General features: G+C 54.9%; 3 protein-coding genes across 6 annotated transcripts in view; 1 reads left to right on the top strand and 2 right to left on the bottom strand.

The window, feature by feature from the left end:
* Window positions 1–12,238, bottom strand: part of nek1 (NIMA-related kinase 1) — a 29,421-nt gene extending 17,183 nt beyond the window's left edge. Inside the window, exons 1-18 of one of the 2 annotated variants that reach the window (XM_056603791.1) lie at window positions 11,396–12,238; window positions 11,039–11,206; window positions 9,944–10,093; window positions 9,500–9,596; window positions 8,817–8,914; window positions 8,204–8,287; window positions 6,811–6,878; window positions 6,600–6,686; window positions 6,255–6,309; window positions 5,207–5,407; window positions 4,572–4,644; window positions 4,034–4,161; window positions 3,359–3,418; window positions 2,555–2,614; window positions 2,387–2,434; window positions 2,215–2,295; window positions 1,846–2,015; window positions 1,338–1,442 (exon numbers count right to left, since the gene is read on the bottom strand). In XM_056603791.1, coding sequence (XP_056459766.1) covers window positions 1,338–1,442; window positions 1,846–2,015; window positions 2,215–2,295; window positions 2,387–2,434; window positions 2,555–2,614; window positions 3,359–3,418; window positions 4,034–4,161; window positions 4,572–4,644; window positions 5,207–5,407; window positions 6,255–6,309; window positions 6,600–6,686; window positions 6,811–6,878; window positions 8,204–8,287; window positions 8,817–8,914; window positions 9,500–9,596; window positions 9,944–10,060 — 1,532 coding nt within the window. In that variant the 5' untranslated portion in view covers window positions 10,061–10,093; window positions 11,039–11,206; window positions 11,396–12,238. The remainder of the gene's footprint in view (window positions 1–1,337; window positions 1,443–1,845; window positions 2,016–2,214; window positions 2,296–2,386; window positions 2,435–2,554; window positions 2,615–3,358; window positions 3,419–4,033; window positions 4,162–4,571; window positions 4,645–5,206; window positions 5,408–6,254; window positions 6,310–6,599; window positions 6,687–6,810; window positions 6,879–8,203; window positions 8,288–8,816; window positions 8,915–9,499; window positions 9,597–9,943; window positions 10,094–11,038; window positions 11,207–11,395) is intronic. The other variant, XM_056603792.1, reaches the window with a different exon arrangement.
* fbxl5 (F-box and leucine-rich repeat protein 5) lies at window positions 11,530–21,844 on the top strand. 3 transcript variants are annotated; one of them, XR_008897091.1, is made up of 12 exons: window positions 11,530–11,716; window positions 12,795–13,010; window positions 14,526–14,621; window positions 15,129–15,360; window positions 15,897–16,169; window positions 16,725–16,850; window positions 16,927–17,066; window positions 17,153–17,235; window positions 17,334–18,023; window positions 19,322–19,470; window positions 19,975–21,035; window positions 21,102–21,843. XR_008897091.1 is itself a non-coding variant. In XM_056603795.1 (12 exons), exons 1-12 carry the CDS (start codon window positions 11,633–11,635, stop codon window positions 20,049–20,051), a joined length of 2,130 nt encoding a protein of 709 aa, XP_056459770.1. In that variant the 5' UTR covers window positions 11,530–11,632; the 3' UTR covers window positions 20,052–21,844. The 3 variants fall into 3 exon arrangements, 2 of the variants coding, with proteins under 2 accessions (XP_056459770.1, XP_056459769.1); XM_056603795.1 differs by having other exon boundaries at window positions 17,334–17,433; window positions 17,470–18,023; window positions 19,975–21,844; XM_056603794.1 differs by having other exon boundaries at window positions 19,975–21,844.
* On the bottom strand, window positions 20,145–23,466 carry LOC130392739 (coiled-coil and C2 domain-containing protein 2A-like). Its single transcript, XM_056603249.1, has 2 exons — window positions 23,290–23,466; window positions 20,145–21,784 (listed from the first exon to the last, which is right to left on the bottom strand). The coding sequence occupies exons 1-2, from the start codon at window positions 23,464–23,466 to the stop codon at window positions 21,596–21,598; spliced, it is 366 nt and encodes a 121-aa protein (XP_056459224.1). The 3' UTR covers window positions 20,145–21,595.
* Window positions 23,467–24,000: the final 534 nt, after the last annotated feature.

Below are 24,000 nucleotides of genomic sequence, written 5' to 3'. Positions count from 1 at the left end.
GTCTAACCCCTACCTGCTCCTTAATGACCTGTCTCTGTACTGTCTAATCCCTACCTGCTCCTTAACAAAGGTCTTGGTCATTATTGACAACAGGACTAATGTACTTTGGTTCTGGTGATGTGTAGTTAGTTGTGTAGTTTGTGGTTGAGTTTGTGGCTAGTTTGTTGTGTAGTTTGATGTGTAGATCCAGGGGATAACACAACTGTGGAACATGAGTTCCATTCTGAGGTCGTCTGTGAGTGTTAGTTAGTAACGCCATGACAACCAGCAGTCAACAAAGAGCGTTCCCTCGACAACGGGTGAAACTTGTTGCTGCACACACACACTGAAGAGATCTGGGATAGACAGTCACTAGAGGAGACTACGACCTGTTCATGTTACAGATTATACATTATTGATGATCAGAGACCCAAATGTATCGATAGACAGACAATAGAGACCTGCTGATGTCGGCCTGTATGTATAGGGGATAGATGATAGGTGACACACCTGTGGGCCTGTCTGGGGACAGACTGTAGAGGGGATAGATGATAGGGGATAGGTGATAGATGATAGAGGATAGGTGATAGATGATAGATGATAGGTGATAGATGACAGGGGATAGGTGATAGATGATAGGTGACAGGGGATAGGTGATAGAGGATAGGGGATTGGTGATAGATGATAGGTGACAGGGGATAGGTGATAGATGATAGGTGATAGATGATAGGTGACAGGGGATAGGGGATAGTTGATAGGTGATAGGTGATAGATGACAGGGGATAGGGGATAGTTGATAGAGGATAGGTGATAGATGATAGTTGATAGGTGATAGATGATAGAGGATAGGTGATAGATGATAGAGGATAGTTGATAGGTGATAGATGATAGGTGATAGATGACAGGGGATAGGGGATAGTTGATAGGTGATAGGTGATAGATGATAGGTGATAGATGATAGAGGTGATAGATGATAGAGGTAGATGATAGATGATAGGTGATAGATGATAGAGGTGATAGATGATAGATGACAGGGGATAGGTGATAGATGATAGGTGACAGGGGATAGGTGATAGAGGATAGGTGATAGAGGATAGGGGATAGGTGATAGATGATAGGTGACAGGGGATAGATGATAGGTGACAGGGGATAGGTGATAGATGATAGGTGATAGATAATAGTTGATAGGTGATAGATGATAGGTGATAGATGACAGGGGATAGGTGATAGATGATAGGTGATAGATGACAGGGGATAGGTGATAGATGATAGGTGATAGGGGATAGATGATAGGTGATAGGGGATAGGTGATAGAGGATAGGTGATAGGTGATAGAGGATAGGGGATAGGTGATAGACCTGTGGATGTGGGCCTGTCTGGAGACAGACTGCAGTCTCTGGATTTCCTTCCGGACGGCGTCTGGGTTTTGGGGGGGGAGCGGCCCGGCAGCAGCAGGAACACCCCTGATACACACACACACACACACACACAAACATATATATATATACACACACACACACATAGTTGTGCGTTAGTGTGTAGTTGTGCGTTAGTGTTTGCAGTGTGTAGTTGTGCGTTAGTGTGTAGTTGTGCGTTAGTGTTTGTAGTGTGTAGTTATCCGTTAGTGTGTAGTTGTGCGTCAGTGTTTGAGGTGTGTAGATGTGCGTTAGTGTGTAGTTGTGCATTAGTGTTTGTAGTGTGTAGTTGTGCGTCAGTGTGTTGTGTTTCCGTACCATACTGGGCTGGGCTGCCCTCTCTGGACAGGTTTGTGTGGTAGTTGTGTGTTAGTGTGTAGTTATGCGTTAGTGGTTGGGTGTAGTTGTGCGTTAGTATGTAGTTGTGCGTCAGTGTGTTGTGTGTCCGTACCGCACTGGGCTACCCTCCCTGGACAGGTTTGTGAGGTAGTGATCGTATGCCGCCCTGCCGTGGGCGGGGACTATAGCAGAGGGCGGGGCCTGTGCCGGACAGGGGACGGGGCCTATGCAGAGGGAGGGGCCAGCACCAGGCCCCGCCCCCCCGGCCCTCTTGCCGAAACCCTGAAGATGACGAACAGAGTCTGTGGTTAAACACATGACGTGGAACGACCCTTATTAATGTAGAGGAGGAGGGGGGGGGGAGGGGGGGGGGGGGGTCCGGGGGAGGAGGGGGGGGGGGTCCAGGGGAGGAGGGGAGGGTGGGGGGTCCAGGGGGAGGAGGGGAGGCGGGGGGGGTCCGGGGGGAGGGAAGGGGGCGTACCTTCCTCTCCGGGCTGCCCCCCCCGCTGGCTCCCAGGACGTGCTTCCAGCCCTGCTCCCGCGCCTGGTTGATCCGGTTCATCTGAGGGTCAGAGGTCGCGCAATCAAGAGGTCAGAGGTCAGATCCCCTCTGAGGTGCCCTCTGACCCCCCACCCTGCCCAGCAGCACCCACCTTCTCCCTCTCGTAGCTCTTCACCTGGCCCGCCTTCAGCAGCAGCACCTGGAGGCACCACGGGGGAGGAGTTAGAGGTGGAGGAGGGGCGAGGAGGAGGAGGAGGAGGAGGGTGGAGTAGGGGGGAGGGGGGAGGAGGAGGAGGAGTGATGAAGGGCGTGGCCTCACCTGCTCCTTGTGTTTCCTCTCCTTCTCCAGCAGCTCCGCGCGTTTCTTCCGGACCGCGTCCTGCAACACCACAGAGAGCCCTGTCAACGGGTGGAGGCCTGCACCCTGCTGGGCCCCCACCCCGGGGCTCCACCCTGGGACCCCCACCCTGGGACCCCCACGCTGGGGCCCCCACCATGCTGGGGCCTCCACCCTGAGGCCTAGTCTCTAGTCTAGCTCCTCCTGCTCTAGTCTCTGGTCTAGCTCCTCCTGCTCTAGTCTAGCTCCTCCTGCTCTAGTCTCTAGTCTAGCTCCTCCTGCTCTAGTCTCTGGTCTAGCTCCTCCTGCTCTAGTCTCTGGTCTAGCTCCTCCTGCTCTAGTCTAGCTCCTCCTGCTCTAGTCTAGCTCCTCCTGCTCTAGTCTCTAGTCTAGCTCCTCCTGCTCTAGTCTCTAGTTCAGCTCCTCCTGCTCTAGTCTCTAGTCTAGCTCCTCCTGCTCTAGCTCCTCCTGCTCTAGTCTATGGTCTAGCTCCTCCTGCTCTAGTCTCTGGTCTAACTCCTCCTGCTCTAGTCTATGGTCTAGCTCCTCCTGCTCTAGTCTCTGGTCTAGCTCCACCTGCTCTAGTCTCTAGTCTAACTCCTCCTGCTCTAGTCTCTGGTCTAGCTCCTCTTGCTCTAGTCTCTGGTCTAGCTCCTCCTGCTCTAGTCTCTGGTCTAGCTCCTCCTACTCTAGTCTCTAGTCTAGCTCCTCCTGCTCTAGTCTAGCTCCTCCTGGAGGGAGCAGGTTTAACCGGGGGGCTAGAGGAGGGGGGGCTCCATGCTGTACCTCGTGTTTCTTCCTCTCGTCCTCCGCGTGACACACTCTCCTCGGGGGGGGGGCGGCGGCCTGCACACACACACACACACACACACACACACACACACACACACACACACACACACACACACACACACACACACACACACACACACACACACACACACACACACACACACACACACACACAGTCTCATGGGTTAGTGGGGGTTAGTCTCAGTCTAGGGGTTAGTGGGGGTCAATCTGGGGTTAGTCTCAGTCTAGGGGTTAGTGGGGGTCAGTCTGGGGGTCAGTATGGGGTTAGTCTCAGTCTAGGGGTTAGTGGGGGTCAGTCTGGGGGTTAGTGGGGGTCAGTCTGGGGTTAGTCTCAGTCTAGGGGTTAGTCTAGGGGTTAGTCTGGGGGTTAGTGGGGGTCAGTCTGGGGTTAGTCTCAGTCTAGGGGTTAGTGGGGGTCAGTCTGGGGGTTAGTGGGGGTCAGTCTGGGGTTAGTCTCAGTCTAGGGGTTAGTGGGGGTCAGTCTGGGGGTTAGTGGGGGTCAGTCTGGGGTTAGTCTCAGTCTAGGGGTTAGTCTAGGGGTTAGTTGCGGTCAGTCATGGGGTTCGTTTCAGTCTGGGGGTTAGTCTCAGTCTAGGGGTTAGTCTGGGGGTTAGTGGGGGTCAGTCTGGGGCCAGTCCCAGTACTCACCACTCTCGGTCTCCTGGCTCCCTCTGACACCCTCCTGGCCGCCAGAGGAACACCGTACTTGGCTGCGGGTTTAGTGATCTTCTGAGCCGGGGAGAGGAGGGTGGAGGCCTGGGCTGGACGCTTCGCTGCTGCACAACACGACACGACACGACACGACAAGACGACACACCACCACACAACACGCAGACCTCAGATCAGTGCTGCTCTTAGAGCTGTTCCGATACCATTTTTCCTTCCCGATACCTATTCTGATTCCTGAACTAACTTTATTTTTTCTGACATTGATCATTAACATTTAGAATCTATTATTAGATTAAGCCATCAGTATTCTTGCAGTTAACCGTGAGCATCCATGTTTTTCCAACCTTATCCAGCTCGGAGATGAGTTTGGGTGCTGTTCTAGGGAGTCACATGATGGACCAGACCGGCTCAGAGACTTCCTTACTCGATGCTAGATACTGGTATCGGAATCGGGAAAACTCTAGCTCCTTTAACTACGAAGACGCACAGAAGACTCCGCCCTGGGGGCGGGGCTTACCTGGGAGCCCCGGGGCCACGCCCCCTGGAGGCTGCTTGTGGAGGAAGGCGGGGCTGAACTCCTGAGCGATGATCTGGAAGACGAGAGAACCTACGATCAGAGCGGACCCGGACCCGAGACCTGGGGGTCCCTACCTGGGGACTGAGACCTGGGGGTCCCTACCTGGGGACTGAGACCTGGGGGTCCCTACCTGGGGACTGAGACCTGGGGTCCCCTACCTGGGGACTGAGGCCTGGGGGTCCCTACCTGGGGACTGAGGCCCCTGGGGGTCCCTACCTGGGGACTGAGGGCCCTGGGGACTGAGACCTGGGGGCCCCTACCTGGGGAATGAGGCCTGGGGGCCCCTACCTGGGGACTGAGGCCTGGGGGTCCCTACCTGGGGACTGAAGCCTGGGGGTCCCTACCTGGGGACTGAGGCCCCTGGGGGTCCCTACCTGGGGACTGAGGGCCCTGGGGACTGAGGCCCCTACCTGGGGACTGAGACCTGGGGGTCCCTCCCTGGGGACTGAGACCTGGGGACTGAGGCCTGGGGCCCCTACCTGGGGACTGAGACCTGGGGGCCCCTACCTGGGGACTGAGACCTGGGGACTGAGACCTGGGCCCCTACCTGGGGACTGAGACCTGGGGGCCCCTACCTGGGGACTGAGGAACTTGTGGATCCTGCAGGAGAGGAAGGGCTTCTGCAGCACGGTGCCGACGGAGGGCCGCTCCCGGGGGTTGCGTCTGAAGAGCAGGCCCAGCAGGGAGCGCAGGTCCTGGGAGTAGTGCAGTGACACCGGGGGGTAGGACCCGCGGATGATCTTCAGGACCAGGTTCTTCATGTTCCCCGCCTCAAACTGAGGAGAGACGCAGAGGACTGAACCACAGCACCGCTCTGATCCCTGGATCATCTAGAGCTGCTCTCAGAGGACCATGGGATGGACAGTATGAGGAGGGCTCACCTTAGCTTAGCCTAGCCTAGCCTAGCATACCCATGATGGACAGTATGAGGAGGGCTCACCTTAGCCTAGCCTAGCCTAGCCTAGCCTAGCCTAGCATACCCATGATGGACAGTATGAGGAGGGCTCACCTTAGCCTACACTAGTATAACCATGATGGACAGTATGAGGTGGGCTCACATTAGCCTAGCCTAGCCTAGCATACCCATGATGGACAGTATGAGGAGGGCTCACCTTAGCCTAGCCTAGCGTACCCCAATGGACAGTGTGAGGAGGGCTCACCTTAGCCTAGCCTAGCGTACCCATGATGGACAGTGTGAGGAGGGCTCACCTTAGCCTAGCCTGGCGTACCCATGATGGAGAGTATGAGGAGGGCTCACCTTAGCCTAGCCTAGCGTTCCCATGATGGACAGCATGAGGAGGGCTCACCTTAGCCTAGCCTAGCGTTCCCATGATGGAAAGTATGAGGAGGGCTCACCTTAGCCTAGCCTAGCCTAGCCTAGCGTTCCCATGATGGACAGCATGAGGAGGGCTCACCTTAGCCTAGCCTAGCCTAGCCTAGCGTTCCCATGATGGACAGCATGAGGAGGGCTCACCTTAGCCTAGCCTAGCCTAGCCTAGCGTTCCCATGATGGACAGTATGAGGAGGGTACCCCAGGCTAGGCCATGCATTAACCATGGGGGACTCAGGGGAGTATAACATGAGGCTCTTAGAGGCTGAGAGGATTGGAGGCAGGATACTCACAGCATGCTTGAGGGTACACATCTCATACAGCACACAGCCCAGGGCCCAGACATCACTGCAGGGACGGACAGACAGACGGCAGGGTGAGGAGCGCCTCGCTGAACAGCCTCAGAGAGCAACATAGCCGGGGATACCGGGTTACATGCAGACACCAAACGGATAGAGAGGGTCGATACGGAGCTGCTGGCCACGAGCAGCGAAGACTTCAGTCAATAGAGACATGATACCCTCACAGCTAATGATGTCCAGTTAAGTCCAGCAAGAACCAGGTAATATCAGGCAAGTCCAATTAAAACCAGCAGAGACCAGTTAAGACCATTTGGGAGTTAGGACCAGGGGAGAGACCTTTTGTTGTTGTAGGGCTTGTTCTCACAGATCTCCGGGGAGAGGTAGTAGGGTGTCCCGATGCAGGTCCGGGCCAGCTCCACCGTGCTGGAACAACAAACACACTCAGACACTGGGCTCAGACACGGAGCTCCGTGACTGAGCTCAGACATGGCGCTCCGACACGGGGACGGGGTATAGTACCCTACCTGGACGGGGTATAGTACCCTACCTGTTGAGCACTCTGGCGATCCCGAAGTCTCCCAGCTGCACAGCCCCGTGTTTGGTCAGGAAGATGTTCTGGAGGTCAGATGGGGAGTGTGTTAACCAGGTTAGGGTTAGATGGGGAGCGTGTTAACCAGGTTAGGGTTAGATGGGGAGTGTGTTAACCAGGTTAGGGTTAGATGGGGAGCGTGTTAACCAGGTTAGGGTTAGATGGGGAGCGTGTTAACCAGGTTAGGGTTAGATGGGGAGTGTGTTAACCAGGTTAGGGTTAGATGGGGAGCGTGTTAACCAGGTTAGGGTTAGATGGGGAGCGTGTTAACCAGGTTAGGGTTAGATGGGGAGCGTGTTAACCAGGTTAGGGTTAGATGGGGAGCGTGTTAACCAGGTTAGGGTTAGATGGGGAGCGTGTTAACCAGGTTAGGGTTAGATGGGGAGCGTGTTAACCAGGTTAGGGTTAGATGGGCAGCGTGTTAACCAGGTTAGGGTTAGATGGGGAGCGTGTTAACCAGGTTGGGGTTAGATGGGGAGTGTGTTAACCAGGTTAGGGTTAGATGGGGAGCGTGTTAACCAGGTTGGGGTTAGATGGGGAGTGTGTTAACCAGGTTAGGGTTAGATGGGGAGCGTGTTAACCAGGTTAGGGTTAGATGGGGAGCGTGTTAACCAGGTTAGGGTTAGATGGGGAGTGTGTTAACCAGGTTAGGGTTAGGGTCAGATGGGCAGCGTGTTAACCAGGTTAGGGTTAGGGTCAGATGGGCAGCGTGTTAACCAGGTTAGGGTTAGGGTCAGATGGCCAGCGTGTTAACCAGGTTAGGGTTATGGTCAGATGGGCAGCGTGTTAACCAGGTTAGGGTTAGGGTCAGATGGGCAGCGTGTTAACCAGGTTAGGGTTAGGGTCAGATGGGCAGCGTGTTAACCAGGTTAGAGTTAGGGTCAGATGGCCAGCGTGTTAACCAGGTTAGGGTCAGATGGGCAGCGTGTTAACCAGGTTAGGGTTAGGGTCAGATGGGCAGCGTGTTAACCAGGTTAGGGTTAGGGTCAGATGGGCAGCGTGTTAACCAGGTTAGGGTTAGGGTCAGATGGCCAGCGTGTTAACCAGGTTAGGGTTAGGGTCAGATGGGCAGCGTGTTAACCAGGTTAGGGTTAGGGTCAGATGGCCAGCGTGTTAACCAGGTTAGGGTTAGGGTCAGATGGGCAGCGTGTTAACCAGGTTAGGGTTAGGGTCAGATGGCCAGCGTGTTAACCAGGTTAGGGTTAGGGTCAGATGGCCAGCGTGTTAACCAGGTTAGGGTTAGGGTCAGATGGGCAGCGTGTTAACCAGGTTAGGGTTAGGGTCAGATGGGCAGCGTGTTAACCAGGTTAGGGTTAGGGTCAGATGGCCAGCGTGTTAACCTCGCCCCTACCTGGGACTTGATGTCCCTGTGGAGGATCTTCCTGTCGTGGACGTGTTTCAGAGCCAGGCAGATCTGAACAAACCAATCCAGGACCTGGAGAAAACAGAGCCACTCGTTAGAAGCACCAGAAGAACGTCATGAAGGACGTTTACAGATGGATCGATCCTCCAGCTGCTGCATGGACCACAGAACACCTCCAGGGCAGAGGTCCCTGTTGGGGAACCGTTGGATCAGATGTTTCCAGTTTCAGCTCAGAGCGCCTCATTTTATTAATTAAAATATTGATACTTGGGGTGATATTCAAACCCTAAAGAGTAACAGAGTGAACACTGAGGCCTGGGGGTCCCTACCTGTGTTACGCTTCATGTTACATAACTAGCGCAGTGGCTACATGCAGAGGCTAGCTACATACATAACCCTTCAGGAAAAAAGCATTAATAAAGAAATTCTTATAAAATATACATTTATTATATCGATATTTCGCGCCAGTATCGATTCTCGTATCGCACGGAGAAGGGTGACGATACATCGCCGTATCGATATCTTGTCCCAACCCTAATGTTCGTGTGCCGTGTTAGTTTCAGTGTCCTCCTCTGTGTCCTGAATCATCTCCATCATGTACCTGTTCTTCAGGGAAGGGCCCTCCTCTCTGGGAGTTGATCTTACGGAAGAGGTCTCCGCCCTCGCAGTAGTCCATCACAATATAGAGACACCCCGCCTCTAAAACACACACACACACACACACACACACACACACACACACACACACACACACACACACACACACACACACACACACACACACACACACACACACACACACACACACACACACACACACACACACACACACACACGCCAGAGTTCTCCGTTAGCCAGTGCATCCCACGAGCAGACACAGCTAAATAGAATCTAGGAAGCTAATCAGACGTAGCATGAAGATGAACCGGCTAAAGTGAATTAGCGGGGTGGGGTCTGGCTGGGCTCCGGGGCTCTGCTCTGAGCTCCTATTCTGTTATTGTTTAGTCCTAAAGAAATACAGTAGGCTCATCTAGAGAAATACAGTAGGCTCATCTAGAGAAATACAGTAGGCTCATCTAGAGAAATACAGTAGGCTCATCTAGAGAAATACAGTAGGCCTCATGGGACCTCCTCTAGATAAATACAGTAGGCCTCATGGGACCTCCTCTAGATAAATACAGTAGGTCTCATGGGACCTCCTCTAGATAACGAAGGTAGGCCTCATGGGACCTCCTCTAGATAACGAGGGTAGGCCTCATCTCCTCTGGATGAGGGGCAGCGTACCTTCGAAGGACTCCTTGTACTGCACGATGTTAGGATGGCTCATGTTGGCCAGCACCGCCACCTCCTTCCTCGACTCCTGCCGCTCCCTGCTGGACATCTGGGGGAGGAGGAGGAGGAGGAGGGGGAGGAGGGGGAGGAGGACAGGGGGGCACAGGTCACAGGGGGGCATGAGGCTCAGGAGGCAGAGCGGGTTGACTGGTAACCTGAAGGTTGCTGGTTGATCCCCGGCTCCTCCAAGAGTGTCGAGGTGTCCCTGAGCGAGACGCCTCACCCTGACTGCTCCTGACCAGCTGGCTGTCGCCCTGAGGGGCGTGCGTCAGTGTGTGAATGGGGGAATGAATGTGTGAATGTGAGGCCGTATTGTAAAGCTCTTTCATCGGCCACTGGTTAGAACAGCGCGGTATCAATGCTGTCAGTTTACCGTTACAGAGGGAGACCACCCACCCTGGAGATGCCGATCTCCTTGATGACGTACTGGTGTCCATCTTCTTTGGACTTGACCAGGATGGCTTTCCCGAATGACCCCTCCCCGATCTTCTTCAGCTTCTCGTACTTCTCCATGTCACCGTGACGACCGTCTCCTCATCGCAGGAACTTAGAAAGGATCAGACAAGAAACACCTGAAACACAACTGGAATATAAGGCACTCAAACCCCCCAGAACACTTCAGCAGCTCCACCTCCAGCCCCCCTGGACAGCAGGACAGCAGGACAGTCTGCCTTCATTTATGTTTACCTTCAGGGCATTTTGCTGACGCTTTTATCCAAAGCGACTTGCATGCAACCGTTCATTCACACATTCACCCCCCGACGGCGGAGTCAGCCCCGCAGGGCGACAGCCAGCTGGTCAGGAGCAGTCAGGGGGAGGCGTCTCGCTCAGGGACACCTCCACCCTCTAGGAGGAGCCGGGGATCGAACCAGCAACCTACGGGTTACCGGCCACCTGCCTCCTGAGCCACACGCCGCCCTCACTACATCACAATACTCTCATCAAGCGACGTGGTTAATTACTGCAGCGACCTGGACCTCACAGAGCGGGAGGAGAAGGGGAGGACGGCCACCACTGGGGTTCCTCATGAAAAGGTGTGTTTTAATACTAACACACCTCAACACTACAGTCCAACACACACACATTCACACACTATAGTCCAACACACACACACATTACCTTCCAACACACACACATACTATAGTCCAACACACACACGTTCACAAACTATAGTCCAACACACACACACACATTACCTTCCAACACACACACACACACACACACACACACACACACACACACACACACACACACACACACACACACACACACACACACACACACACACACACACACACACACACACACACACACACACACACACTACAGTTGGAGCATCCCAACCACACACACACAGACACAGACACAGACACAAACACACACACACATCACCTCCCGCAGTGCCTTGCTGCACAACTCGCTTACAACAACACAGCACAACACAAAATCGACACAACCCACCGTCTGTGGGGGACTTTAGAGGGTGCTTACCTGCTGCCTCCGTCCTGGTTCTGACTCTCCGTCCGACTACGTACGATGAGCCCTTTGCTTGATTGTGATTGGCCACCCCCGGTGAACTCCTGGTAGCTGATTGGACGATAGAGCTGTCCTTCACCGCTGAGGAGGATTAGTTTCCGCCCCCTCTTTTAGAACTTCTTCCTTAGCAACGGAAAGCGGGAGGAAACGAATGGATTAATTTATTAAATAATGATTAAGGGGTACCCGTGAGGTTAATTCAGATATACCATATAACATAATTATATATATGAATCTCTGCGGCTTTATTACCTAAATTACCGTACTGTTAACAAGTAAAAAAATACATTAATTTAATGTATGTTTCCTTACCGTTTTATGTCGCCACTATCCAAAAAAGGATTTAAGTGTTCATCGAAATAAAGCACGTATGTTTAAGTTAAAATAAATATAAATTAATGAACCGTGAGTCACGTGATAAACGAACGGATTCAAGCGATCACGTGATGGTCCGTCGCATTACGTCAGCTCGCGTCACCGAGCATGTTTACGTCAGCTCGCGTTGCAACGCAGTAGAGAAGCGAAGACGCGGCGCTCCTGTGGGCGAAGATGGCTCCGTTCCCGGACGAGGTGGACGTGTTCACCGGGCCGCACTGGCGGATGAAGCAGCTGGTCGGACTCTACTGCGACAAGGTGCTGTGGGTACGGGGGAGGTCTTGACGCGGCGCCGAGGCCTCGATTTGGGGCCTGTTGTCAGCGATAGCTACAGGGGGGCTGCTAGGAGGGGGAAGCTAGCTGCAGTAAACAACAACAAGTTAGACTAACTAGTTGTTAGTTCCGCAGGACAAGGACGTGTTTAAAACCTTGAATAATCCCAGTTTGACGGACTGGAGAGACATGTGTCGCATTAGAATACGTCATCTGAGTGACATGTCAACAAAGGAGCAGGCTGGCCTCAGTGAGCCGAGGCTAGAGAGTTAGCCAAGGCTAGCTGGTTATAGTAGCTAGTTATATATGTAGATAGCCTCTGCATGTAGCCACTGCGCTTGCTGTGGAACATGATGCAAGTGTTCACTCTGTTACTCTTTAAACTCTTATCCTCCAACTCTCTAACTCTTTAGCCTCTAACTTGAACTACCTCCGACTCTGGACCGAATGTGAAACCAAACCTTGTATATGATGCAAAGTTACCTGGAAATGTGTTCCTGGTAAACAGGAAACTCTGTCGTCTCAACAGGAAGTGGGATCATTGTGATGGTCTTGGCTCTCATGTTCATAATAATAACACTACTCCAGCACACTGGTGCTTTATGAACAAGCACACCTCTATGCGTACTTTAACTATTAGGGACCTTTAGATAGATTAGTGAGTACACTTAATGTATACACTTAATGTACATTTTACGTCCTAACACTTAAAAAACGTGTTTAGCATTGTGTAGCATCTTATCCTAGTTGTCTGTGTTGAATACGGGGAATGGGTTAACCTAGTTATTGTTAGTGCTTGGCACTCGGTTCTATAAACATCCTTACTATACTGGCAGGCAGCGTCAATTGTTGTTCCTCTTTCTTCTGACAAATGCAATTATTGTAACTTGCTTTGGATAAAAGCGTCTGATAAACGCCCTGAATGTAAATGTAGATGAGTTTAACAGAATCAAAAGAGGTGCCTGCTACAGTTTGCTTATCCCAGGTTGAGGATAAGACCACAATGTAGACACGTTGTCATTTTGACATGTTGCATCATCTGTCTGTCGTCTCGTCACCACAGCTTTCCAAGACCAACTTCTCCAACAACCAGGACTTCCGGTCCTTCCTGCGCTCGCTGTGCGACACCTTCAACGAGTTCAAGATGCACGAGCAGATTGAGAACGAGTGCATCATCGGCCTGCTGCAGCAGCGAAGCTGCACCGTGTACGACGTGCACTCGGACAACAAGCTGTCGGAGATGCTGTCCCTCTTCGAGAAGGGGCTGTGCAGCGTCAAGGTACACACGGCCGCCTTCAGCATCCAGTGGGGGTGGTGTTGTGGTGGTGTTGTCCCTGGCTATCTGTGGGGGTGGTGTTGTGGTGGTGTTGTCCCTGGCTATCTGTGGGGATGGTGTTGTGGTGGTGTTGTCTCTGGCTATCTGTGGGGGTGGTGTTGTGGTGGTGTTGTCCCTGGCTATCTGTGGGGGTGGTGTTGTCCCTGGCTATCTGTGGGGGTGGTGTTGTCCCTGGCTATCTGTGGGGGTGGTGTTGTCCCTGGCTATCTGTGGGGGTGGTGTTGTGGTGGTGTTGTCCCTGGCTATCTGTGGGGGTGGTGTTGTCCCTGGCTATCTGTGGGGGTGGTGTTGTGGTGGTGTTGTCCCTGGCTATCTGTGGGGGTGGTGTTGTGGTGGTGTTGTCCCTGGCTATCTGTGGGGGTGGTGTTGTGGTGGTGTTGTCCCTGGCTATCTGTGGGGGTGGTGTTGTCCCTGGCTATCTGTGGGGGTGGTGTTGTGGTGGTGTTGTCCCTGGCTATCTGTGGGGGTGGTGTTGTCCCTGGCTATCTGTGGGAGTGGTGTTGTGGTGGTGTTGTCCCTGGCTATCTGTTGTCGTGGTGTTGTGGTGTGGTCCCTGACTGACTGTGGGGGTGGTGGTGGTGGTGTTGTGGTCCCTGACTGACTGTGGGGGTGGTGTGGTGGTGTTGTGGTCCCTGACTGACTGTGGGGGTGGTGTGGTGGTGGTGGTGTTGTGGTCCCTGACTGACTGTGGGGGTGGTGTTGTGGTCCCTGACTGACTGTGGGGGTGGTGTGGTGGTGGTGGTGGTGGTGTTGTGGTCCTGACTGACTGTGGTGGTGGTGTTGTGGTCCCTGACTGACTGTGGGGGTGGGGGTGGTGGTGGTGGTGTTGTGGTCCCTGACTGACTGTGGGGGTGGTGGTGGTGGTGTTGTGGTCCCTGACTGACTGTGGGGGTGTGGTGTGGTGGTGGTGGTGTTGTGGTGTGGTCCCTGACTGACTGGGGTGGTGGTGGTGGTGGTGTTGTGGTCCTGACTGACTGTGGTGGTGGTGTTGTGGTCCCTGACTGACTGTGGGGGTGGGGGTGGTGGTGGTGGTGTTGTGGTCCCTGACCGACTGTGGGGTGGTGGTGGTGGTGTTGTGGTCCCTGACTGACTGTGGGGGTGGTGGTGGTGGTGGTGTTGTGGTCCCTGACTGACTGTGGGGGTGGTGTGGTGGTGTGGTGGTCCCTGACTGACTGTGGGGGTGGTGTGGTGGTGGTGGTGTTGTGGTGGTGGTGGTGTTGTGGTCCTGACTGACTGTGGTGGTGGTGTTGTGGTCCCTGACTGACGGTGGGGGTGGTGGTGGTGGTGTTGTGGTCCCTGACTGACTGTGGGGGTGGTGGTGGTGGTGTTGTGGTCCCTGACTGACTGTGTGGTGGTGGTGGTGGTGTTGTGGTGTGGTCCCTGACTGACTGGGGTGGTGGTGGTGTTGTGGTGTGGTCCCTGTTTAACTGTGTGGGTGGTGTTGTGTTGGTGTTGCAGAGTGAACACGAGCAGCTGAACTACGCCCGGCAGCTAAAGGAGCGACTGGAGGCCTTCACTCAGGACTTCCTGCCCCACATGAAGGAGGAGGAGGAGGTCAGGAACCCCTCACTGGACTATTACTGTTACACTGTAGACTATTAGTTACCCTGGTGACAGTTACAGTAACACTGTAGTATTACTGTTACACTGTAGACTATTAGTTACACTGGTGACAGTTACACTGGTGACTGTTACAGTTACACTGTACTATTACACTGTAGACTATTAGTTACACTGGTGACTGTTACAGTAACACTGTACTATTACACTGTAGACTATTAGTTACACTGTAGACTGTTACAGTAACACTGTACTATTACACTGTAGACTATTAGTTACACTGTAGACTGTTACAGTTACACTGTACTATTACACTGTAGACTATTAGTTACACTGGTGACTGTTACAGTAACAATGTAGTATTACTGTAACACTGTAGACTGTTACACTTTCGACCGTTACACTGTAGAGTATTAGTGACACAGTCAACTGTTACACTATCGACCCCCCCCCGGGTCAGCCCCCCGCAGCCCCCCCTCTAAGCAGCAGCTGTGCCCTCAGGTGTTCCAGCCCATGCTGATGCAGTACTTCAGCTACGAGGAGCTGAAGGGCATCAAGAAGCAGGTGATGGCGGAGCACCGACGGCAGCAGCAGCGGGAGTGTGCTGCCGAGGTGCTGAAGGGGCGGACCCTGTGGAGCCAGGCCGAGGAGCTGCAGGGGCGGAGCCTGTGGAGCCAGGCCGAGGAGCTGCACAAGGCCTTCAAATACGCTGACCACGAGAAGACACACGGGGGTCCGTCACGCCGAGGCCACACCCTCTGACACCGACACACCCCTTTAGCCACACCCTCTGACACAGACACACCCCTTTAACCACACCCTCTGACACAGACACACCCCTCTGACACAGACACACCCCTCTGACACACACACCTTTAGCCACACCCCTCTGACACAGACACACCCCTTTAACCACACCCTCTGACACAGACACACCCCTCTGACACAGACACACCCCTCTGACACACACACCTTTAGCCACACCCCTCTGACACAGACACAACCCTTTAACCACACCCCTCTGACAAACACACCCCTTTAACCACACCCTCTGACATACAGACACACCCCTTTAGCCACACCCCTCTGACAGACACACCCCTTTAGCCACACCCCTCTGACAGACACACCCCTTTAGCCACACCCCTCTGACACACACACATCCCTTTGACATACAGCCACAGCCCTCCAACATCCTTAAACCTAAGCCCCTCCCCATGGAGTCCCTGACTGTTGACCCCTGAACCCTGGTGTGCCTGTCGTCCTCAGAAGTGGACCAGAGTGACCTGGACCCGGACCAGAAGGAACCGGACCCGGACCAAAAGGAACCGGACCCGGACCAGAAGGACCCGGACCCGAGGGAGCCGGACCCGAGGGGCCCGGACCATGTATCCCAGCTGCCCCCAGAGACCCTGCTGAGGCTGCTGGGGTACCTGGGCCCCGCCGACCTGTGCCGCTGCAGCCAGGTGTGCAGGCGCTGGGCGGCGCTGACCCGGACCGGCTCCCTGTGGAGACACCTCTACCCCGTCCGCTGGGCCACAGGTAAGACTGGCCCCAGACTGGTCCCAGACTGGTCCCGGACTGGCCCCAGACTGGTCCCAGACTGGTCCCACACTGGACCCAGACTGGCCCCAGACTGGCCCCAGACTGGCCCCAGACTGGTCCCGGACTGGACCCAGACTGGTCCCGGACTGGCCCCAGACTGGCCCCAGACTGGACCCAGACTGGACCCAGACTGGACCCAGACTGGACCCAGACTGGTCCCAGACTGGTCCCAGACTGGACCCACACTGGTCCCAGACTGGTCCCAGACTGGACCCACACTGGTCCCAGACTGGACCCAGACTGGACCCACACTGGTCCCAGACTGGCCCCAGACTGGACCCACACTGGACCCACACTGGTCCCAGACTGGACCCAGACTGGTCCCAGACTGGACCCACACTGGTCCCAGACTGGTCCCAGACTGGCCCCAGACTTGAACATCATAGAATGAGTGTGTGAGAGGGGTGTCTGTCCGACCTCTCCCGGAGCAGGCTTAGACCCCTCTGGTCCAGGGCCCAGTACTAGTCCAGCTCTTCCTGGTGTGTGCTGCAGGGGACTCGTACCAGGGCCCCCCCGGGGAGGTGGACCAGGAGCCCAACGAGGAGTGGGTGAGGAGCCGGCAGCACGAGGGCCGGGCCTACCAGCACTGGGACGAGGACGCCGACATCGACGAGTCCGGTGGGTCCCGACCTCACGTCCTGGGGGGGGTCACGGGGTCACGTCTAACCCTAACTCTGTCTGTCTGTCTGTCCAGAGGGCTCCCCCTGGGCGCTGGCGGCGGTGCGGCGGGAGAAGGCGCTGCTCAAGGGGCTGGGTTACCACCTGCTGCCCGCCGTGGGCGTCTCCGTCAGGTCCCTGGTGCTGGCCTACAGCTCCACCGTCTCCAGCAAGATGGTAGGGGGGCGCTGGGTCCTGGGGGGTCCTGCTGGGTCCTGGGGGGTCAGACCCCCAGGGCGCGGCTCACGGTGTGTCCTCCCCAGGTGCGTCAGATGCTGTCGCTGTGCCCCGGCCTCTCCCACCTGGACCTGACCCAGACGGACATCAGCGACTCGGCCTTCGACTGGTGGGTGGTCCGCCCCCCCGGGACACAGACCATACTGCACTGAGGGCCCCCCCTCTGGGCCCCCAGGGCTCCGTACTGACCACTCTGTCTCCCTCCAGCTGGTCCCTGGGGGCCAGCCCCCGCCTGCAGCACCTGGACCTGTCGGGCTGCGGGAAGATCTCGGACCAGACGCTGAGGAAGCTCTCCGTCGCCCTGGGCAACCTGCCGGCCCCCCAGGTCCCGGGCCGGGGGGGGCGGCTGCTGCGGAGTGCGCCCCTCCCCGTCGCCGCCCTGCTGGACGGCCGCGTGCCAGACGCCGCCGGGCGCAAGCGGCAGGCCATCGTGTTCCGGGCCCCGGCCCCCGGGGGCCCAGCCCCGGGGCCCCCCCGGGTCTGGCTGCTGGACCCCCTGGAGCTGGCGGACATCGAGGACGCGGCGGAGTGGGGGCGGCGCCAGGCGGGCGGCGACACCAGGGGCCTCACGGGCGCGTCCCTGGAGGGAGGCTCCTCCTCCACCTCCTCCTCCACCTCCTGCTGCTGCAGGCGGAGCAGGAGGCGCGCCCACAGGACGGCCCTCAGCGCCTCCTTCCTGCAGCACCGGCTCAGTGTGGCGGCGGCGGCGGGAGGAGGAGATGGGCCGGGCGGCCGCGACTCCTCCTGCTGCTCCGGCCCCGCGGCCCCCAGGACTAAGAATGGGGGGCCCTGCCCGCCGGGGGGGCCGCCGAGCCAGGGGCCCGGGGGCGCCTGCACCCGCCCCCTGCGGTTCCTCAGCCTATCAGGGTGCCACCAGGTCACCGACGCAGGCCTCAGGTGAGCGGGCCGCACACTGGGGGTCTGGGGGCCGCACTCTAGGGGTCCACACTCTGGGGGTCCGCACTCCGGGGTTCTGGGGGGGTCCACACTCTGGGGGTCCACACTCCGGTCCTACATCCAGCCTCTCATTAAAGGTGGGGTATGGGATAGGGATGTCCCGATCCAGCTCTTTGCACTTCCGGTCCGATACCGATATTGTAGCTTTTAGCATCGGCCGATACCGATACCGGCCGATCCAAGCATGTATTAAAGATTAAAGATATTTACTTATTTTGTTGTACTACTCATGTTGAAAAGGGTTTTACTCTTAAGAACAACTAGCCAACTTAATTAGGTTAGTTTGAATAATCCACAATAGTTGGTAATGAGAAGCTGACCTGTTTATTCAGGGTTAAATAAAAACAAAATAGACAAAATAATAAATAGTCAAGTTACCACACACACACTGAATTGGCATCAGTGCTCTGTTCTTGAACAACAAGAGTGTAAACAATATTGTAAACAATATAACATTATATATAAAAGCAACACACACAAAACCTGAGTAGAAAATAGTCAAATTACCACACACACAGTGTGCGCTAGGTGTGCTAAACAACGCGGACCGGATTTGGGGGGAAAAGCTGAAAAAAACTGGAATGGATTACCTACATTGGTGCGCTCGGAAACACAGACTTTTGAAAACGATTTTGAAAACAAACTGGATCAGGAGTCCGGATCGGGATTTCCCCGTGCAGGCCGATCCGATATTGATATGCATTTTTTTGCTAATATCGGCGGCCGGTCCGATCCAAATATCGGATCGGGACATCCCTAGTATGGGATTTGCGAAACGCCAGCAGATTTTGAAAACACACAACTCAAATGGTCCTACCCCCTCTCCTTCAACGCTGACTCTGCCTCCACCCATTCCAAGTACATGGACGCGCAATCATGCACGAGCGAACAGATGCGCGAGTTTAGGGTTGTCTTCTAGTGCTAGGTCCAAATGTGGATTAGCTAGTTAGCTAGCTCCAGTAGCTACCGCAGGATAACAACAAACAGAAGCTTGCTCTGGGTCACGAGCTTTGAGTACGTACACGAAGGGGTCGCGCGGGGAGCGGGGGAGTGCAGTACGACCGTTTGATTGACGTACTTACTGTCCAATGCCACTCGGTGGGTCTGGAAATCATTGGCTGGAGTTTTTCGAGCCCTGGCAATCTCGATTAGAATTTGATTAATGGTTAAGCCCTAGTGTGCAGTGTAACGTACGTGGTGTACAGTGTGTAACCCCCCCCCCCCCCCCCCCCCCCCAGGGCCCTGTCCCAGCGCGGGGGCCTCCCCTCCCTGGAGCACCTGAACCTGTCTGGCTGCCTGCTGGTGACGGAGGTAGGGCTGCAGGAGCTGGTGTCTGCCTGCCCCGCCCTCAACGACGAGCACTTCTACTACTGCGACAACATCGACGGTAAAGTGGAAACCTGGCTTTAGAGTTTAGACCAGGCTCTAGAGTCTAGACCAGGCTCTAGAGTCTAGACCAGGCTCTAGAGTCTAGACCAGGCTTTAGAGTCTAGACCAGGCTTTAGAGTCTAGACCAGGCTTTATAGTGTAAACCAGGATTTACAGTCTGAAACAGGCTTTAGAGTCTGAAACACGCTTTATAGTGTAAACCAGCCTCTAGAGTCTGAACAAGCTTTACAGTCTGAACCAGGCTTTAGAATCGGAGAAATGCTTTAGTCTGAACCAGGCTTTAGAGTGTAAACTAGGCTTTAGAGTGTAAACCAGGCTTTAGAGTGTAAACCAGACTCTAGAGTCTAAACCAGGCTTTAGAGTGTAACCAGTGTAAAGGCAGAAGTGTCAATACAAAAGAATACGCACTATGGAATCCTTGATGTTAAAGCTTAGGGGGTTAGCACGCGGCTAACATTATAGCCTGGGGCTAGCCCGCGGCTAACGGCTGTTTGTTTTGCAGGACCCCACGCGGACACGGCCAGCGGCTGTCAGAACCTGCAGTGTGGCTTCAGGGCCTGCTGCCGGTCCGGAGAGTGACCCCACCGTGACCCCCCCCACCCTCCCCCCCTGGAGGGGGAACCCCACCGCGACCCCGCCTCCCCACTGCGACCCCTCCTCCTCTATTGCACTTTAACCTGAATCCCAGTCGCTGTACATGTTGTTAATTGATGAAATGTTTGTGGATGAAACTGTAAAAGGATCCCAAATGTTTTTCTAGGGAACGTTTGTGTAGGAAGGCTAACGGAAGGCTAATGCTTACGCTAAAGCCCGTTCTGGCTCTGTAGGGCATGGAGGAAGGCTAACGGAAGGCTAATGCTTACGCTAAAGCCCGTTCTGGCTCTGTAGGGCATGGAGGAAGGCTAACGGAAGGCTAATGCTTACGCTAAAGCCCGTTCTGGCTCTGTAGGGCATGGAGGAAGGCTAACGGAAGGCTAATGCTTACGCTAAAGCCCGTTCTGGCTCTGTAGGGCATGGAGGACGAATCCAGATCCCCCTCGACACTTCACCTGGCCTCTCGTCGACCACGCCCTCTCTCTCTCTCTCCCCCTCGTCTGAATAGTATCTGATCAGTCCTTGTGTCAGCCCAGGTGTCGGCTGATGATTTAAACGTGGTGATGTGCTCTGTTCCTGCTCTCGCCACACGGGGAGGTTTAGAACCGGTTTCAAAACGGTTTGGGCTCTGCTCTGAACGGCCCGTAGCAACGCTAACGTTAGCTTTAACATTAGCTTACAGCCGCTCATAAGTCACTTTCAGGACGGGGTCGTCAACACTCCACTGACGTAGTGAGACCAGAGGCTGGGTCACTGACCCCTGAGGTCAAGTTGAGGATATACAACAGGAAGTCTCACAGCGCATGAGGAGACACTAGCGTCACCTGGAGAACAATAAAGTTTTTGTTTCACTTCCTCGCCTGCTGGTCCTTCACTGATTGAGGAGAGACACGTCGTACAGGTGTGCCCACTGAGGGAGAGACAAGTCATACAGGTGTGGTGCTGATGAGGGAGAGACAAGTCGTACAGGTGTGCCCACTGAGGGAGAGACAAGTCGTACAGGTGTGCCCACTGAGGGAGAGACAAGTCGTACAGGTGTGGTATAAACGACTATATTACAAAGCAATACGTTTAGGAAAACAATGTTTACACATGATGTGAGGTTATGAGAACCCAATCATACATTATTATACATAATCTGTCCTGAAACTCCCACAAAATATACTCTGGCTGGTTGGTGGTTAAAATGTTATAAAAAAGTAACCCTTGATATATAAAAGCAATAACGTGAGGAACGCCCCCTGGTGGCTATTAGCAATATAACCTGATGCCAATGTGACACACAGAAGCAGTGCAGTAACGTTAGCGCTATCGCTGTACAACAGTAGTGCTAGCGCTAGCGCTGTGTAAAAGCAGTACAGTAATGCTATCGCTAAACAAAGTAGTGTGGTAATGCTAGTGCTAGCGCTGTACAAAAGCAGTACAGCAGCGCTAGTGCTAGCTTAGGCCTACAGTAAGTAACATGTATAAAAGCAGCACTGTAGCATTAATGCTCTCTTGTGTGTGGAAGCAGCCCGGGGCCAACCGGGCTACCTGGAGCGCAGCAGTGAGGCGAGGTACACCCAGACGGAGAGCACGTTGTTGGGGTAGGGGTGGACGTACACGGCCAGGGCGAACTCCACGTTGGAGGCCTCCGCGCTGTGGACCCCCGTGCTGAAGACCGCCTCCACCACCGGGCGCAGCTCGGAGAACGGCAGGTGGAGGGGGAACCCCGAGATCTGGATTTAGACAGTACAGAGATGGGTCATTAAGGAGCAGGTAGGGGTTAGACAGTACAGAGACAGGTCATTCAGGAGCAGGTAGGGGTTAGACAGTACAGAGACGGGTCATTCAGGAGCAGGTAGGGGTTAGACAGTACAGAGATGGGTCATTAAGGAGCAGGTAGGGGTTAGACAGTACAGAGACAGGTCATTAAGGAGCAGGTAGGGGTTAGACAGTACAGAGACAGGTCATTAAGGAGCAGGTAGGGGTTAGACAGTACAGAGACGGGTCATTAAGAAGCAGGTGGGGGTTAGACAGTACAGAGACGGGTCATTCAGGAGCAGGTGGGGGTTAGACAGTACAGAGACAGGTCATTAAGGAGCAGGTAGGGGTTAGACAGTACAGAGACGGGTCATTAAGGAGCAGGTAGGGGTTAGACAGTACAGAGACAGGTCATTAAGGAGCAGGTAGGGGTTAGACAGTACAGAGAAGGGTCATTAAGGAGCAGGTAGGGGTTAGACAGTACAGAGACAGGTCATTAAGGAGCAGGTAGGGGTTAGACAGTACAGAGACAGGTCATTAAGGAGCAGGTAGGGGTTAGACAGTACAGAGACAGGTCATTAAGGAGCAGGTAGGGGTTAGACCAGGGGTGCCCAACCAGTCGATCGCGGTCTACCAGTAGATCGCCGACAGATCCCAAGTCGATCGCGAGGGGTGAAGAAAAAAAAAAAAATCTTTTTTTTTTTTTTAATAAAATTAAATATGCGCGGGACATATACGCGCGGTAGCGCATGTGCTGTTAACAGCAGTTGAAAGCCGTCAACAGTAGTTACACACTCCTAAACGTTGGCATGGCTGAGGGGAAACAAGCTAAGACCTACCATTTTCACCCTGAGTGGGAGGAAGATTATTGATTATCGTTGAGAAGGTGCCGTGCGCAGACGGAATGAAACCCCCACTGAAGTCCGTAGGTTCACGATACAACCCCCCCCCCCCCCCCCGTCAACAATTGTTCTCTACCCCCCCCCCCCCCCCCCCCCCGTCAACAATTGTTCTCTACCCCCCCCCCCCCCCCGCTTGAAGGTAGGTTTGCTGGTAGATCTCGGGAGGTTGGCTACTTGAAAAGTAGATCTTGGGTCAAAAAAGGTTGGGCACCCCTGGGTTAGACAGTACAGAGACAGGTCATTAAGGAGCAGGTAGGGGTTAGACAGTACAGAGACAGGTCATTAAGGAGCAGGTAGGGGTTAGACAGTACAGAGACAGGTCATTAAGGAGTAAGTAGGGGTTAGACAGTACAGAGAACACAGGAACACTAACACAGTTTTCCCCAGACTCACTAACCCGGGGCCCAGACTCACTAACCCGGGGCCAGACTCACTAACCCGGGGCCCAGACTCACTAACCCGGGGCCCAGACTCACTAACCCGGGGCCCAGACTCACTAGCCCGGGGCCCAGACTCACTAACCCGGGGCCCAGACTCACTAACCCGGGGCCCAGACTCACTAACCCAGGGCCACTCACCCGGTAGTCCCCCAGCAGGGCCTGCAGCTCCAGGCGGTGCTGGTCGTCCGGGTCGCGCCCCCCGCTGAGCTCCAGCCGGGGCAGGAAGTGGCGCAGCGTGGAGGTGCAGTAGCGGTTCCAGCGGGTGGGCTGCCGCGGCCGCCACTCCATCAGCTTCTCCTTCAGGACCTTCTCCATCCTGGGGAGGAGGACACATTCATCAGACGGCTGCTGGAGGAGAGGGTGGAGGAGAGAGGGTGGAGGAGAGAGGGTGGAGGAGAGGGGGGAGATAGAGAGGGGGGAGGAGAGGGTGGAGGAGAGAGGGTGGAGGAGAAGGTGGAGATAGAGAGGGGGGAGTAGAGGGGGGAGGAGAGGGTGGAGGAGAGAGGGTGGTGATAGAGAGGGGGGAGGAGAGGGTGGAGATAGAGAGGGTGGAGGAGAGAGGGTGGAGATAGAGAGGGTGGAGGAGAGGGTGGAGATAGAGAGGGGGGAGGAGAGGGTGGAGGAGAAGGTGGAGATAGAGAGGGGGGAGGAGAGGGTGGAGGAGAGAGGGTGGCGATAGAGAGGGGGGAGGAGAGGGTGGAGATAGAGAGGGTGGAGGAGAGAGGGTGGAGATAGAGAGGGTGAAGGAGAGGGGGGAGATAGAGAGGGGGGAGGAGAGGGTGGAGGAGAGAGGGTGGAGGAGAAGGTGGAGATAGAGAGGGTGGAGGAGAAGGGGGAGGAGAGGGTGGA

Source organism: Gadus chalcogrammus, chromosome 12, assembly GCF_026213295.1.
Source record: "Gadus chalcogrammus isolate NIFS_2021 chromosome 12, NIFS_Gcha_1.0, whole genome shotgun sequence".
Taxonomy (NCBI): Eukaryota; Metazoa; Chordata; class Actinopteri; order Gadiformes; family Gadidae; genus Gadus; species Gadus chalcogrammus.
Note: the sequence above shows the minus strand (reverse complement) of the source record. Positions and strands in the feature narration are given on the sequence as shown.